Source organism: Staurois parvus, unplaced genomic scaffold, assembly GCF_062004578.1.
Source record: "Staurois parvus isolate SC_StPar_1 unplaced genomic scaffold, SC_StPar_1.0 ptg001284l, whole genome shotgun sequence".
Taxonomy (NCBI): Eukaryota; Metazoa; Chordata; class Amphibia; order Anura; family Ranidae; genus Staurois; species Staurois parvus.
The window spans coordinates 1,805,596-1,822,354 of NW_028319080.1; the positions used below are offsets into that span (position 1 = coordinate 1,805,596).

At 43.0% G+C, this 16,759-nt stretch overlaps 1 protein-coding gene across 2 annotated transcripts in view; it reads right to left on the bottom strand.

The window, feature by feature from the left end:
• LOC149437615 (class I histocompatibility antigen, F10 alpha chain-like) overlaps positions 1–16,552 on the bottom strand; it is a 45,641-nt gene extending 29,089 nt beyond the window's left edge. For both annotated transcript variants that reach the window (XM_089660865.1, XM_089660867.1), the window contains exons 1-2: positions 16,395–16,552; positions 3,252–3,515 (exon numbers count right to left, since the gene is read on the bottom strand). In XM_089660865.1, coding sequence (XP_089516991.1) covers positions 3,252–3,515; positions 16,395–16,458 — 328 coding nt within the window. In that variant the 5' untranslated portion in view covers positions 16,459–16,552. The remainder of the gene's footprint in view (positions 1–3,251; positions 3,516–16,394) is intronic.
• Positions 16,553–16,759: the final 207 nt, after the last annotated feature.

The window sequence follows — 16,759 nt, forward strand, 5'->3', positions numbered from 1 at the left end:
GTTTGAATACATCAGAATACTTGAAGAGGTCATGCTGCCTTATGCTGAAGAGGAAATGCCCTTGAAATGGGTGTTCCAACAAGACAACGACCCCAAACACACCAGTAAACGTGCAACATCTTGGTTCCAGACCAACAGGATTGACGTTATGGAGTGGCCAGCCCAATCCCCGGAGCTTAATCCAATAGAAAACTTGTGGGGTGACATCAAAAATGCAGTTTCTGAGGCAAAACCAAGAAATGGAGAAGAACTGTGGAATGTAGTCCAATCATCCTGGGCTGGAATACCTGATCACAGGGGCCAGAAGTTGGGTGACTCCATGCAACACAGATGTACAGCAGTTCTCAGAAACAGTGCGACTACAACCAAATATTCATTCAGTGATTCAAAGGAAAAAAAATCTTCAAACATTTTTCAGTTTATATAGTAAATGTTTGAGTTTGTAAAGAAGAATACAAACACTGCTATTTTTTGAACAGTCTAATATTCACTTTTCTTCAAATTTTTTAGAGGAACAACACAAATTTGATCTATTTTTCTTCATGTTTTGATTTGGAATAGAATGTGTAGTGTTCCCAATGCATTTGTGTGCATGGAAATAAAAGCTATTAGAAGGATTTTGAGCTTTATTCACTTTTTTCAACACACTGCTATTATTTTGAACACCACTGTATGTCTATTTCCCAAAGACAACCTCTGGATATGACGCTGAGCACGTGCACTCAACTTTTTTTGTCAACCATGGCGAGGCCTGTTCTGAGTGGAACCTGTCCTGTTAAACCGCTGTATGGTCTTGGCCACGGTGCTGAAGCTCAGTTTCAGGGTCTTGGCAATCTTCTTATAGCCTAGGCCATCTTTATGTAGAACAACAATTCTTTTTTTCAGATCCTCAGAGAGTTATTTACCATGAGGTACCATGTTGAACTTCCACTGACCAGTATGAGAGAGTGAAAGCAACAACACCAAATTTAGCACACCTGCTCCCCATTCACACCTGAGACCTTGTAACACTAACGAGTCACATTACACAGGGGAGGGAAAATGGCTAACTGGGCCCAATTTGGACATTTTCACTTACAATAGTATATGTAAGAAAGTGCTTCGGGGCTGTCGCTGAGCAACACGGAGTTTCAGCTCCCTCCAAAGATGTTCTACTGGATTTAGGTCTGGAGACTGGCTAGGCCACTCCAGAACCTTGATATGCTTCTTACAGAGCCACTCCTTGGTTATCCTGGCTGTGTGATTCGGGTCGTTGTCATGTTGGAAGACCCAGCCACGACCCATCTTCAATGCTCTGACTGAGGGAAGGAGGTTGTTGCTCAAAATCTCACAATAAATAGTCCCATTCATCCTCTCCTTAATACAGTGCAGTCATCCTGTCCCCTTCGCAGAAAAGCACCCCCAAAGCATGATGTTACCACCCCCATGCTTCACAGTAGGGATGGTGTTCTTGGGATGCAACTCATCCTTTTTCCTCCAAACACGACGAGTGAAGTTTATACCAAAAAGTTCTAGTTTGGTCTCATCTGACCACATGACTTTCTCCCATGCCTCCTCTGGATCATCCAGATGGTCATTGACAAACTTCAGACGGACCTGGACATGTGATGACTTGAGCAGGGGAACCTTCCGTGCAATGCATGATTTGAAACCATGACGGCGTAGTGTTCTACCGACAGTGACCTTTGAAACTGTGGTCCCAGCTCTCTTCATGTCATTGACCAGCTCCTCCCTTGTAGTTCTGGGCTGATTCCTCAACTTTCTTATTATCAGTGATACCCCACGAGGTGAGATCTTGCAAGGAGCCCCAGTCCGAGGAAGACTGACAGTCGTCTTTAGCCTCTTCCATTTTCTAACAATTGCTCCAACAGTTGATCTATTTTCACCAATCTGCTTGGCAATTGCCCCGTAACCCTTTCCAGCCTTGTGGAGGTCCACAATGTTGTCTCTGGTGTCTTTTGACAGCTCTTTGGTCTTGCCCTTGGTAGTAGTTGGCGTCTGACTGACTGTGGGGTGGACAGGTGTCTTTAAAGAGCTCAGACAGGTGCTACTAAGTTAGATTAATGAGTGGAGTAGAGGTGGACTTTTTAAAGGCACAGTAACAGGTCTTTGAGAGCCAGAATTCTTGCTGTTTCTTAGGTGTTCAAATACTTATGTTCAGCAGTGCAAGACAAATAAATTCTTTAAAAATCATACAATGTGTTTTCCTGAATTTTTTTTTTTAATTCTGTCTCTCAGAGTGGGAATGGACCTAAAATGTGAATTTCAGACTCCTCCATGATGGAGAAGTGGGAGAACTTGCAAAATCGCAGGGTGTTCAAATACTTATGTTCCTCACTGTATATCTCAGATTTTATATGTTTATTGTAACATCATTTACTACTGCACTGTACGTCACAGATCACCACGGACATTATTGTATTTAGATTCTGCCCGTGATACACTTTATAATTTGGCATTTGCATTTTGAGCTGTTTAGCTGATAATTTCTTACTTTTACTTGATGCACTTTACTGTTTCACTCAGCACATTTTGAGGGGACAGCAAATTTACAGTTATACAAGCTGTACACTCACTACTTAGCAAAGTGTCATTTCTTCAGTGTTGTCACATTAACAGACATAATAAAATATTTACAAAAATGTGAGGGGTGTACTCACTTCTGGGAGATACAGTACATTGTACATTCGCATCAGTCACTGCCCTCAAGAAGCTTACAATCTAAGGTCCCTACCTCACACACAAACTAGGGCCAGTTTAGACTGGAGTCATTTGATCTACCAAAATGTCTTTGGGAGACCGTACTTGAAGTACGTGGAGGAACCCATGCAAGCATGGGGGGAACATGGAAACTCCATGCAGGTAGCACCCTGACCAGTATACAACCTGGGCTCCTTAGTGCTGCAAGGCAGATGTACTAACCAATAGCCAACTGTACTGCAATTCATCAGATTCATCTCTCTCTCCTCTTTCTTCGCCCCTGCTCCATGACCTGCTGTAGAAATCCAGATTTTGCTCAGGGCAGTGGATCACTTATATTGCACCCTCATATCAGAATGTGTTTAGTGATCATGTACAGCCAGAGGACTGAGACTTTGCCAGGCCCTGAGATCTCAGGTCTGATTGGAAATGAGGTTGCTATATAATGCTGGCTATGTGTCACTGCAGGTCTGATTGATGGAATGGTGACATAATGCCCCAGTCCCCCCCAATTCAGTCTTTCCCTCTGTACAGTGTAAAATGTGTCTCACCTTTAGTCTGATTGATTTTCCCCATCGCGTTCTCCACCATCTCTTCCAATAAACGTTGCAATTGTTTTGAAATTTGTGTTTGTTCGTCCCAGTACTTTTGTCCTTTCTTCTTCTTCATCCATTCAGCGACTGGAATATCTCGGCCAATGTCACTTGTATATCGCATGATCTGTTCATCATCTATGAATCCGACTATGGAAAATTCTGGCCGACCAAACTCTGAGGCCGAGACTGCTGTGCAGCAATATTGCAATGTGTGACTGTCTGAGAGGGAGAGACATACAGACTGTTATATATCACCGCACAGAGTGACTGTCAGAGAGAGAGACATACAGACTGTTATATATCACTGCACAGAGTGACTGTCAGAGACAGAGACATACAGACTGTTATATATCACCGCACAGAGTGACTGTCTGAGAGAGAGAGACATACAGACTGTTATATATCACCGCACAGAGTGACTGTCAGAGAGAGAGACATACAGACTGTTATATATCACTGCACAGAGTGACTGTCAGAGACAGAGACATACAGACTGTTATATATCACCGCACAGAGTGACTGTCTGAGAGAGAGACATACAGACTGTTATATATCACCGCACAGAGTGACTGTCTGAGAGAGACACATACAGACTGTTATATATCACTGTACAGAGTGACTGTCTGAGAGACATACAGACTGTTATATATCACCGCACAGAGTGAATGTCAGAGAGAGAGACATACAGACTGTTATATATCACCGCACAGAGTGACTGTCTGAGAGAGAGAGACATACAGACTGTTATATATCACTGCACAGAGTGACTGTCAGAGAGAGAGACATACAGACTGTTATATATCACTGCACAGAGTGACTGTCTAAGAGAGAGAGACATACAGACTGTTATATATCACCACACAGTGTGACTGTCTGAGAGAGACACATACAGACTGTTATATATCACTGTACAGAGTGACTGTCTGAGAAACATACAGACTGTTATATATCACCGCACAGAGTGACTGTCTGAGAGAGACACATACAGACTGTTATATATCACTGTACAGAGTGACTGTCTGAGAGACATACAGACTGTTATATATTACCGCACAGAGTGACTGTCAGAGAGAGAGACATACAGACTGTTATATATCACCGCACAGAGTGACTGTCTGAGAGAGAGAGAGACATACAGACTGTTATATATCACTGCACAGAGTGACTGTCAGAGAGAGAGACATATAGACTGTTATATATCACCATACAGAGTGACTGTCTGAGAGAGACATACAGACTGTTATATATCACTGCACAGAGTGACTGTCTGAGAGAGAGAGACATATAGACTGTTATATATCACTGCACAGAGTGACTGTCTAAGAGAGAGAGACATACAGACTGTTATATATCACCGCACAGAGTGACTGTCTGAGAGAGACACATACAGACTGTTATATATCACCGCACAGAGTGACTGTCAGAGAGAGACAGACAGACTGTTATATATCACTGCACAGAGTGACTGTCTGAGAGAGAGAGACATATAGACTGTTATATATCACCTCACAGAGTGAATATCTGAGAGAGAGACATACAGACTGTTATATATCACCGCACAAAGTGACTGTCAGAGAGAGAGAGACATACAGACTGTTATATATCACCACACAGAGTGACTGTCTGAGAGAGAGAGACATACAGACTGTTATATATCACCACACAGAGTGACTGTCTGAGAGAGAGAGAGACATATAGACTATTATATATCACCACACAGAGTGACTGTCAGAGAGAGACAGACAGACTATTATATATCACTGCACAGAGTGACTGTCTGAGAGAGAGAGACATATAGACTGTTATATATCACCGCACAGAGTGACTGTCAGAGAGAGAGAGACATACAGACTGTTATATATCACCGCACAGAGTGACTGTCTGAGAGAGAGAGACATACAGACTGTTATATTTCACCGCACAGAGTGACTGTCTGAGAGAGAGAGACATACAGACTGTTACATATCACCGCACAGTGTGACTGTCAGAGAGAGAGAGACATACAGACTGTTATATATCACCGCACAGAGTGACTGTCTGAGAGAGAGAGACATACAGACTGTTATATATCACCACACAGAGTGACTGCCTGAGAGAGAGAGACATACAGACTGTTATATATCACCATACAGAGTGACAGAGAGAGAGAGACATATAGACTGTTATATATCACCGCACAGAGAGACTGTCTGAGAGAGACATACAGACTGTTATATATCACCGCACAGAGTGACTGTCTGAGAGAGAGAGAGACATACAGACTGTTATATATCACCACACAGAGTAACTGTCTGAGAGAGAGACATACAGACTGTTATATATCACCGCACAGAGTAACTGTCTGAGAGAGAGACATACAGACTGTTATATATCACTGCACAGAGTGACTGTCTGAGAGAGAGAGACATACAGACTGTTATATATCACTGCACAGAGTGACTGTCAGAGAGAGAGACATATAGACTGTTATATATCACCATACAGAGTGACTGTCTGAGAGAGACATACAGACTGTTATATATCACCGCACAGAGTGACTGTCTGAGAGAGACACATACAGACTGTTATATATCACTGCACAGAGTGACTGTCAGAGAGAGAGACATATAGACTGTTATATATCACCATACAGAGTGACTGTCTGAGAGAGAGAGACATATAGACTGTTATATATCACCGCACAGAGTGACTGTCAGAGAGAGAGACATACAGACTGTTATATATCACCGCACAGAGTGACTGTCTGAGAGAGAGAGACATACAGACTGTTATATATCACTGCACAGAGTGACTGTCAGAGAGAGAGACATACAGACTGTTATATATCACCACATAGAGTGACTGTCTGAGAGAGACATATAGACTGTTATATATCACCGCACAGAGTGACTGTCAGAGAGAGACAGACAGACTGTTATATATCACTGCACAGAGTGACTGTCTGAGAGAGAGAGACATATAGACTGTTATATATCACCTCACAGAGTGAATATCTGAGAGAGAGACATACAGACTGTTATATATCACCGCACAAAGTGACTGTCTGAGAGAGAGAGACATACAGACTGTTATATATCACCACACAGAGTGACTGTCTGAGAGAGAGACATACAGACTGTTATATATCACCGCACAGAGTGACTGTCTGAGAGAGAGAGACATATAGACTATTATATATCACCACACAGAGTGACTGTCAGAGAGAGACAGACAGACTATTATATATCACTGCACAGAATGACTGTCTGAGAGAGAGAGACATATAGACTGTTATATATCACCGCACAGAGTGACTGTCAGAGAGAGAGAGACATACAGACTGTTATATATCACCGCACAGAGTGACTGTCTGAGAGAGAGAGACATACAGACTGTTATATTTCACCGCACAGAGTGACTGTCTGAGAGAGAGAGACATACAGACTGTTACATATCACCGCACAGTGTGACTGTCAGAGAGAGAGAGACATACAGACTGTTATATATCACCGCACAGAGTGACTGTCTGAGAGAGAGAGACATACAGACTGTTATATATCACCGCACAGAGTGACTGTCTGAGAGAGAGAGACATACAGACTGTTATATATCACCACACAGAGTAACTGTCTGAGAGAGAGACATACAGACTGTTATATATCACCGCACAGAGTAACTGTCTGAGAGAGAGACATACAGACTGTTATATATCACCGCACAGAGTGACTGTCAGAGAGAGACAGACAGACTGTTATATATCACTGCACAGAGTGACTGTCTGAGAGAGAGAGACAAACAGACTGTTAAATATTACCGTACAGTGTGACTGTCTGAGAGAGACAGACAGACTGTTATATATCACTGCACAGAGTGACTGTCTGAGAGAGAGAGACATACAGACAGTTATATATCACCGCACAGTGTGACTGTCTGAGAGAGACAGACAGACTGTTATATATCACCGCACAGAGTGACTGTCAGAGACAGACAGACTGTTATATATCACCGCACAGAGTGACTGTCTGAGAGAGAGACATACAGACTGTTATATATCACCGCACAGAGTGACTGTCAGAGAGAGAGAGACATACAGACTGTTATATATCACCGCACAGAGTGACTGTCAGAGAGAGAGACATACAGACTGTTATATATCACCGCACAGAGTGACTGTCAGAGACAGAGAGACATACAGACTGTTATATATCACTGCACAGAGTGACTGTCAGAGAGAGAGACATACAGACTGTTATATATTACCGCACAGAGTGACTGTCAGAGACAGAGAGACATACAGACTGTTATATATCACCGCACAGAGTGACTGTCTGAGAGAGAGAGACACATACAGACTGTTATATATCACCGAACAGAGTGACTGTCTGAGAGAGACATACAGACTGTTATATATCACCGCACAGAGTGACTGTCTGAGAGAGAGACATATAGACTGTTATATATCACCGCACAGAGTGACTGTCAGAGACAGACAGACTGTTAAATATCACCGCACAGAGTGACTGTCAGAGACAGACAGACTGTTAAATATCACCGCACAGAGTGACTGTCTGAGAGAGAGACATACAGACTGTTATATATCACCGCACAGAGTGACTGTCTGAGAGAGAGAGACATACAGACTGTTATATATCACCGCACAGAGTGACTGTCTGAGAGAGAGAGACATACAGACTGTTATATATCACCGCACAGAGTGACTGTCTGAGAGAGAGAGACATACAGACTGTTATATATCACCGCACAGAGTGACTGTCTGAGAGAGAGAGACATACAGACTGTTATATATCACCACACAGAGTGACTGTCTGAGAGAGAGAGACATACAGACTGTTATATATCACCGCACAGAGTGACTGCCTGAGAGAGAGACATACAGACTGTTATATATCACCGCACAGAGTGACTGTCTGAGAGAGAGAGACATACAGACTGTTATATATCACCGCACAGAGTGACTGTCTGAGAGAGAGACATATAGACTGTTATATATCACCGCACAGAGTGACTGTCTGAGAGAGAGACATATAGACTGTTATATATCACCGCACAGAGTGACTGTCAGAGAGAGACATACAGACTGTTATATATCACTGCACAGAGAGACTGTCAGAGAGAGAGAGACATACAGACTGTTATATATCACCGCACAGAGTGACTGTCTGAGAGAGAGACATACAGACTGTTATATATCACCGCACAGAGTGACTGTCTGAGAGAGAGAGAGACATACAGACTGTTATATATCACCGCACAGAGTGACTGTCTGAGAGAGAGAGAGACATACAGACTGTTATATATCACCGCACAGAGTGACTGTCTGAGAGAGAGAGAGACATATAGACTGTTATATATCACCGCACAGAGTGACTGTCTGAGAGAGAGACATATAGACTGTTATATATCACCGCACAGAGTGACTGTCAGAGAGAGACATACAGACTGTTATATATCACTGCACAGAGAGACTGTCAGAGAGAGAGAGACATACAGACTGTTATATATCACCGCACAGAGTGACTGTCTGAGAGAGAGACATACAGACTGTTATATATCACCGCACAGAGTGACTGTCTGAGAGAGAGAGAGACATACAGACTGTTATATATCACCGCACAGAGTGACTGTCTGAGAGAGAGAGACATATAGACTGTTATATATCACCACACAGAGTGACTGTCTGAGAGAGACATACAGACTGTTATATATCACCGCACAGAGTGACTGTCTGAGAGAGAGACATACAGACCGTTATATATCACCGCACAGAGTGACTGTCTGAGAGAGAGACATATAGACTGTTATATATCACCGCACAGAGTGACTGTCTGAGAGAGAGACATATAGACTGTTATATATCACCGCACAGAGTGACTGTCAGAGAGAGACATACAGACTGTTATATATCACTGCACAGAGAGACTGTCAGAGAGAGAGAGACATACAGACTGTTATATATCACCGCACAGAGTGACTGTCTGAGAGAGAGACATACAGACTGTTATATATCACCGCACAGAGTGACTGTCTGAGAGAGAGAGAGACATACAGACTGTTATATATCACCGCACAGAGTGACTGTCTGAGAGAGAGAGAGACATACAGACTGTTATATATCACCGCACAGAGTGACTGTCTGAGAGAGAGAGAGACATACAGACTGTTATATATCACCGTACAGAGTGACTGTCTGAGAGAGAGAGAGACATACAGACTGTTATATATCACCGCACAGAGTGACTGTCTGAGAGAGAGAGACATATAGACTGTTATATATCACCATACAGAGTGACTGTCTGAGAGAGACATACAGACTGTTATATATCACTGCACAGAGTGACTGTCTAAGAGAGAGAGAGACATACAGACTGTTATATATCACCACACAGTGTGACTGTCTGAGAGAGACATACAGACTGTTATATATCACCGCACAGAGTGACTGTCAGAGAGAGAGAGACATACAGACTGTTATATATCACAGCACAGAGTGACTGTCTGAGAGAGAGACATACAGACTGTTATATATCACTGCACAGAGTGACTGTCTGAGAGAGACATATAGACTGTTATATATCACCGCACAGAGTGACTGTCAGAGAGAGAGACATACAGTCTGTTATATATCACTGCACAGAGTGACTGTCTGAGAGAGAGAGACATACAGACTGTTATATATCACCGCACAGAGTGACTGTCAGAGAGAGAGACATACAGACTGTTATATATCACTGCACAGAGTGACTGTCTGAGAGAGAGAGACATACAGACTGTTATATATCACCATACAGAGTGACTGTCTGAGAGAGACATACAGACTGTTATATATCACCGCACAGAGTGACTGTGTGAGAGAGAGAGACATACAGACTGTTATATATCACCGCACAGAGTGACTGTCAGAGAGAGAGACATACAGACTGTTATATATCACTGCACAGAGTGACTGTCTGAGAGAGAGACATATAGACTGTTATATATCACCGCACAGAGTGACTGTCAGAGAGAGACATACAGACTGTTATATATCACCGCACAGAGAGACTGTCAGAGAGAGAGAGACATACAGACTGTTATATATCACCGCACAGAGTGACTGTCTGAGAGAGACATATAGACTGTTATATATCACCACACAGTGTGACTGTCTGAGAGAGACATACAGACTGTTATATAGCACCGCACAGAGTGACTGTCAGAGAGAGAGAGACATACAGACTGTTATATATCACCGCACAGAGTGACTGTCTGAGATAGACATATAGACTGTTATATATCACCGCACAGAGTGACTGTCAGAGAGAGAGACATACAGACTGTTATATATCACTGCACAGAGTGACTGTCTGAGAGAGATAGACATACAGACTGTTATATATCACCGCACAGAGTGACTGTCTGAGAGAGAGAGAGAGACATACAGACTGTTATATATCACCACACAGAGTGACTGTCTGAGAGAGACATATAGACTGTTATATATCACCGCACAGAGTGACTGTCAGAGAGAGAGACATACAGTCTGTTATATATCACTGCACAGAGTGACTGTCTGAGAGAGACATATAGACTGTTATATATCACCGCACAGAGTGACTGTCAGAGAGAGAGACATACAGTCTGTTATATATCACTGCACAGAGTGACTGTCTGAGAGAGAGAGACATACAGACTGTTATATATCACCGCACAGAGTGACTGTCAGAGAGAGAGACATACAGACTGTTATATATCACTGCACAGAGTGACTGTCTGAGAGAGAGAGACATACAGACTGTTATATATCACCATACAGAGTGACTGTCTGAGAGAGACATACAGACTGTTATATATCACCGCACAGAGTGACTGTCAGAGAGAGAGACATACAGACTGTTATATATCACTGCACAGAGTGACTGTCTGAGAGAGAGACATATAGACTGTTATATATCACCGCACAGAGTGACTGTCAGAGAGAGACATACAGACTGTTATATATCACCGCACAGAGAGACTGTCAGAGAGAGAGAGACATACAGACTGTTATATATCACCGCACAGAGTGACTGTCAGAGAGAGAGAGACATACAGACTGTTATATATCACCGCACAGAGTGACTGTCTGAGAGAGAGACATACAGACTGTTATATATCACCGCACAGAGTGACTGTCTGAGAGAGAGAGAGACATACAGACTGTTATATATCACCGCACAGAGTGACTGTCTGAGAGAGAGAGAGACATACAGACTGTTATATATCACCGCACAGAGTGACTGTCTGAGAGAGAGAGACATACAGACTGTTATATATCACTGCACAGCGTGACTGTCTGAGAGAGAGAGACATATAGACTGTTATATATCACCATACAGAGTGACTGTCTGAGAGAGACATACAGACTGTTATATATCACTGCACAGAGTGACTGTCTAAGAGAGAGAGACATACAGACTGTTATATATCACCGCACAGTGTGACTGTCTGAGAGAGAGAGACATACAGACTGTTATATATCACCGCACAGAGTGACTGTCAGAGAGAGAGAGAGACATACAGACTGTTATATATCACAGCACAGAGTGACTGTCTGAGAGAGAGACATACAGACTGTTATATATCACCGCACAGAGTGACTGTCAGAGAGAGAGAGACATACAGACTGTTATATATCACCGCACAGAGTGACTGTCTGAGAGAGAGAGAGACATACAGACTGTTATATATCACCGCACAGAGTGACTGTCTGAGAGAGAGAGAGACATACAGACTGTTATATATCACCGTACAGAGTGACTGTCTGAGAGAGAGAGAGACATACAGACTGTTATATATCACCGCACAGAGTGACTGTCTGAGAGAGAGAGACATATAGACTGTTATATATCACCATACAGAGTGACTGTCTGAGAGAGACATACAGACTGTTATATATCACTGCACAGAGTGACTGTCTAAGAGAGAGAGACATACAGACTGTTATATATCACCACACAGTGTGACTGTCTGAGAGAGAGAGACATACAGACTGTTATATAGCACCGCACAGAGTGACTGTCAGAGAGAGAGAGACATACAGACTGTTATATATCACCGCACAGAGTGACTGTCTGAGAGAGACATATAGACTGTTATATATCACCGCACAGAGTGACTGTCAGAGAGAGAGACATACAGACTGTTATATATCACCGCACAGAGTGACTGTCTGAGAGAGACATATAGACTGTTATATATCACCGCACAGAGTGACTGTCAGAGAGAGAGACATACAGACTGTTATATATCACTGCACAGAGTGACTGTCTGAGAGAGATAGACATACAGACTGTTATATATCACCGCACAGAGTGACTGTCTGAGAGAGAGAGAGAGACATACAGACTGTTATATATCACCATACAGAGTGACTGTCTGAGAGAGACATACAGACTGTTATATATCACCGCACAGAGTGACTGTCAGAGAGAGAGACATACAGACTGTTATATATCACCGCACAGAGTGACTGTCTGAGAGAGAGACATACAGACTGTTATATATCACCGCACAGAGAGACTGTCAGAGAGAGACATACAGACTGTTATATATCACCGCACAGAGTGACTGTCAGAGAGAGAGAGACATACAGACTGTTATATATCACCGCACAGAGTGACTGTCTGAGAGAGACATATAGACTGTTATATATCACCGCACAGAGTGACTGTCTGAGAGAGAGAGACATACAGACTGTTATATATCACCGCACAGAGTGACTGTCTGAGAGAGACATATAGACTGTTATATATCACCGCACAGAGTGACTGTCAGAGAGAGAGACATACAGACTGTTATATATCACTGCACAGAGTGACTGTCTGAGAGAGATAGACATACAGACTGTTATATATCACCGCACAGAGTGACTGTCTGAGAGAGAGAGACATACAGACTGTTATATATCCCCATACAGAGTGACTGTCTGAGAGAGACATACAGACTGTTATATATCACCGCACAGAGTGACTGTCAGAGAGAGACATACAGACTGTTATATATCACCGCACAGAGTGACTGTCTGAGAGAGAGACATACAGACTGTTATATATCACCGCACAGAGAGACTGTCAGAGAGAGACATACAGACTGTTATATATCACCGCACAGAGTGACTGTCAGAGAGAGAGACATACAGACTGTTATATATCACCGCACAGAGTGACTGTCTGAGAGAGACATATAGACTGTTATATATCACCGCACAGAGTGACTGTCAGAGAGAGAGACATACAGACTGTTATATATCACTGCACAGAGTGACTGTCTGAGAGAGAGAGACATACAGACTGTTATATATCACCATACAGAGTGACTGTCTGAGAGAGACATACAGACTGTTATATATCACCGCACAGAGTGACTGTCAGAGAGAGAGAGACATACAGACTGTTATATATCACCGCACAGAGTGACTGTCAGAGAGAGAGACATACAGACTGTTATATATCACCGCACAGAGTGACTGTCAGAGAGAGAGACATACAGACTGTTATATATCACCGCACAGAGAGACTGTCAGAGAGAGAGAGACATACAGACTGTTACATATCACCGCACAGAGAGACTGTCAGAGAGAGAGACATACAGACTGTTATATATCACCGCACAGAGTGACTGTCAGAGAGAGAGACATACAGACTGTTATATATCACCGCACAGAGTGACTGTCAGAGAGAGAGACATACAGACTGTTATATATCACCGCACAGAGAGACTGTCAGAGAGAGAGAGACATACAGACTGTTACATATCACCGCACAGAGAGACTGTCAGAGAGAGAGACATACAGACTGTTATATATCACCGCACAGAGTGACTGTCTGAGAGAGAGACATATAGACTGTTATATATCACCGCACAGAGTGACTGTCAGAGACAGACAGACTGTTAAATATCACTGCACAGAGTGACTGTCTGAGAGAGAAATATAGACTGTTATATATCACCGCACAGAGTGACTGTCAGAGACAGAGAGACATACAGACTGCTATATATCACTGCACAGAGTGACTGTCTGAGAGAGAGACATACAGACTGCTATATATCACCGCACAGAGTGACTGTCTGAGAGAGAGAGACATACAGACTGTTATATATCACCGCACAGAGTGACTGTCAGAGAGAGAGACATACAGACTGTTATATATCACCGCACAGAGTGACTGTCAGAGACAGAGAGACATACAGACTGTTATATATGACTGCACAGAGTGACTGTCTGAGAGAGAGACATACAGACTGTTATATATCACCGCACAGAGTGACTGTCTGAGAGAGAGAGACATACAGACTGTTATATATCACCGCACAGAGTGACTGTCTGAGAGAGAGAGACATACAGACTGTTATATATCACCGCACAGAGTGACTGCCTGAGAGAGAGAGACATACAGACTGTTATATATCACCGCACAGAGTGACTGCCTGAGAGAGAGACATACAGACTGTTATATATCACCGCACAGAGTGACTGTCTGAGAGAGAGAGACATACAGACTGTTATATATCACCGCACAGAGTGACTGTCTGAGAGAGAGAGAGACATACAGACTGTTATATATCACCGCACAGAGTGACTGTCAGAGAGAGAGAGAGACATACAGACTGTTATATATCACCGCACAGAGTGACTGTCAGAGAGAGAGAGAGACATACAGACTGTTATATATCACCGCACAGAGTGACTGTCAGAGAGAGAGAGACATAAAGACTTATATATCACCGCACAGAGTGACTGTCTGAGAGAGAGAGACATATAGACTGTTATATATCACCACACAGAGTGACTGTCTGAGATAGACATACAGACTGTTATATATCACCGCACAGAGTGACTGTCTGAGAGAGAGACATACAGACCGTTATATATCACCGCACAGAGTGACTGTCTGAGAGAGATAGACATACAGACTGTTATATATCACCGCACAGAGTGACTGTCTGAGAGAGAGAGAGAGAGAGACATACAAACTGTTATATATCACCATACAGAGTGACTGTCTGAGAGAGACATACAGTCTGTTATATATCACTGCACAGAGTGACTGTCTGAGAGAGAGAGACATACAGACTGTTATATATCACCGCACAGAGTGACTGTCAGAGAGAGAGACATACAGACTGTTATATATCACCGCACAGAGTGACTGTCTGAGAGAGAGACATACAGACTGTTATATATCACCGCACAGAGAGACTGTCAGAGAGAGACATACAGACTGTTATATATCACCGCACAGAGTGACTGTCAGAGAGAGAGACATACAGACTGTTATATATCACCGCACAGAGTGACTGTCAGAGAGAGAGACATACAGACTGTTATATATCACCGCACAGAGTGACTGTCAGAGAGAGAGACATACAGACTGTTATATATCACCGCACAGAGTGACTGTCTGAGAGAGACATATAGACTGTTATATATCACCGCACAGAGTGACTGTCAGAGAGAGAGACATACAGACTGTTATATATCACTGCACAGAGTGACTGTCTGAGAGAGAGAGACATACAGACTGTTATATATCACCATACAGAGTGACTGTCTGAGAGAGACATACAGACTGTTATATATCACTGCACAGAGTGACTGTGTGAGAGAGAGAGACATACAGACTGTTATATATCACCGCACAGAGTGACTGTCAGAGAGAGAGACATACAGACTGTTATATATCACCGCACAGAGTGACTGTCAGAGAGAGAGACATACAGACTGTTATATATCACCGCACAGAGAGACTGTCAGAGAGAGAGAGACATACAGACTGTTACATATCACCGCACAGAGAGACTGTCAGAGAGAGAGACATACAGACTGTTATATATCACCGCACAGAGTGACTGTCAGAGAGAGAGACATACAGACTGTTATATATCACCGCACAGAGTGACTGTCAGAGAGAGAGAGACATACAGACTGTTATATATCACCGCACAGAGAGACTGTCAGAGAGAGAGAGACATACAGACTGTTACATATCACCGCACAGAGAGACTGTCAGAGAGAGAGACATACAGACAATGTTATGTATAGTCGTTTATCAATAATCCATCACTGATCCACATACTCACCACAGCGCACTCCTGACAACATCGCAGTAATCATGAGAATCAGGATAAGGGGGGTCATCTTCATTTTCTTGGTGTGCTACATTGAGGGCCCCCACTGAACACGGCCAGACTGTCAGGAAGGAGCAACGGAAGTGTCGCACCCATTCTGACGCTCTTCAGATGGGAGTGGTGTGTCCATGTATGTGAAAGGACCTTGGTGAAGTGATTACAGTCAGTGTGAACTATTCATAGAACAGAGAGGACAGGAAGAGGTCACACAGCCTGGTCTGCTCCTTCTACAAACTATAGCTGGGAGTACTCTGGGAGGTTGGTTTTTGCTCAACCAGTACATTGAACAAAATAAAACCTCACAGATCCCTGAATCT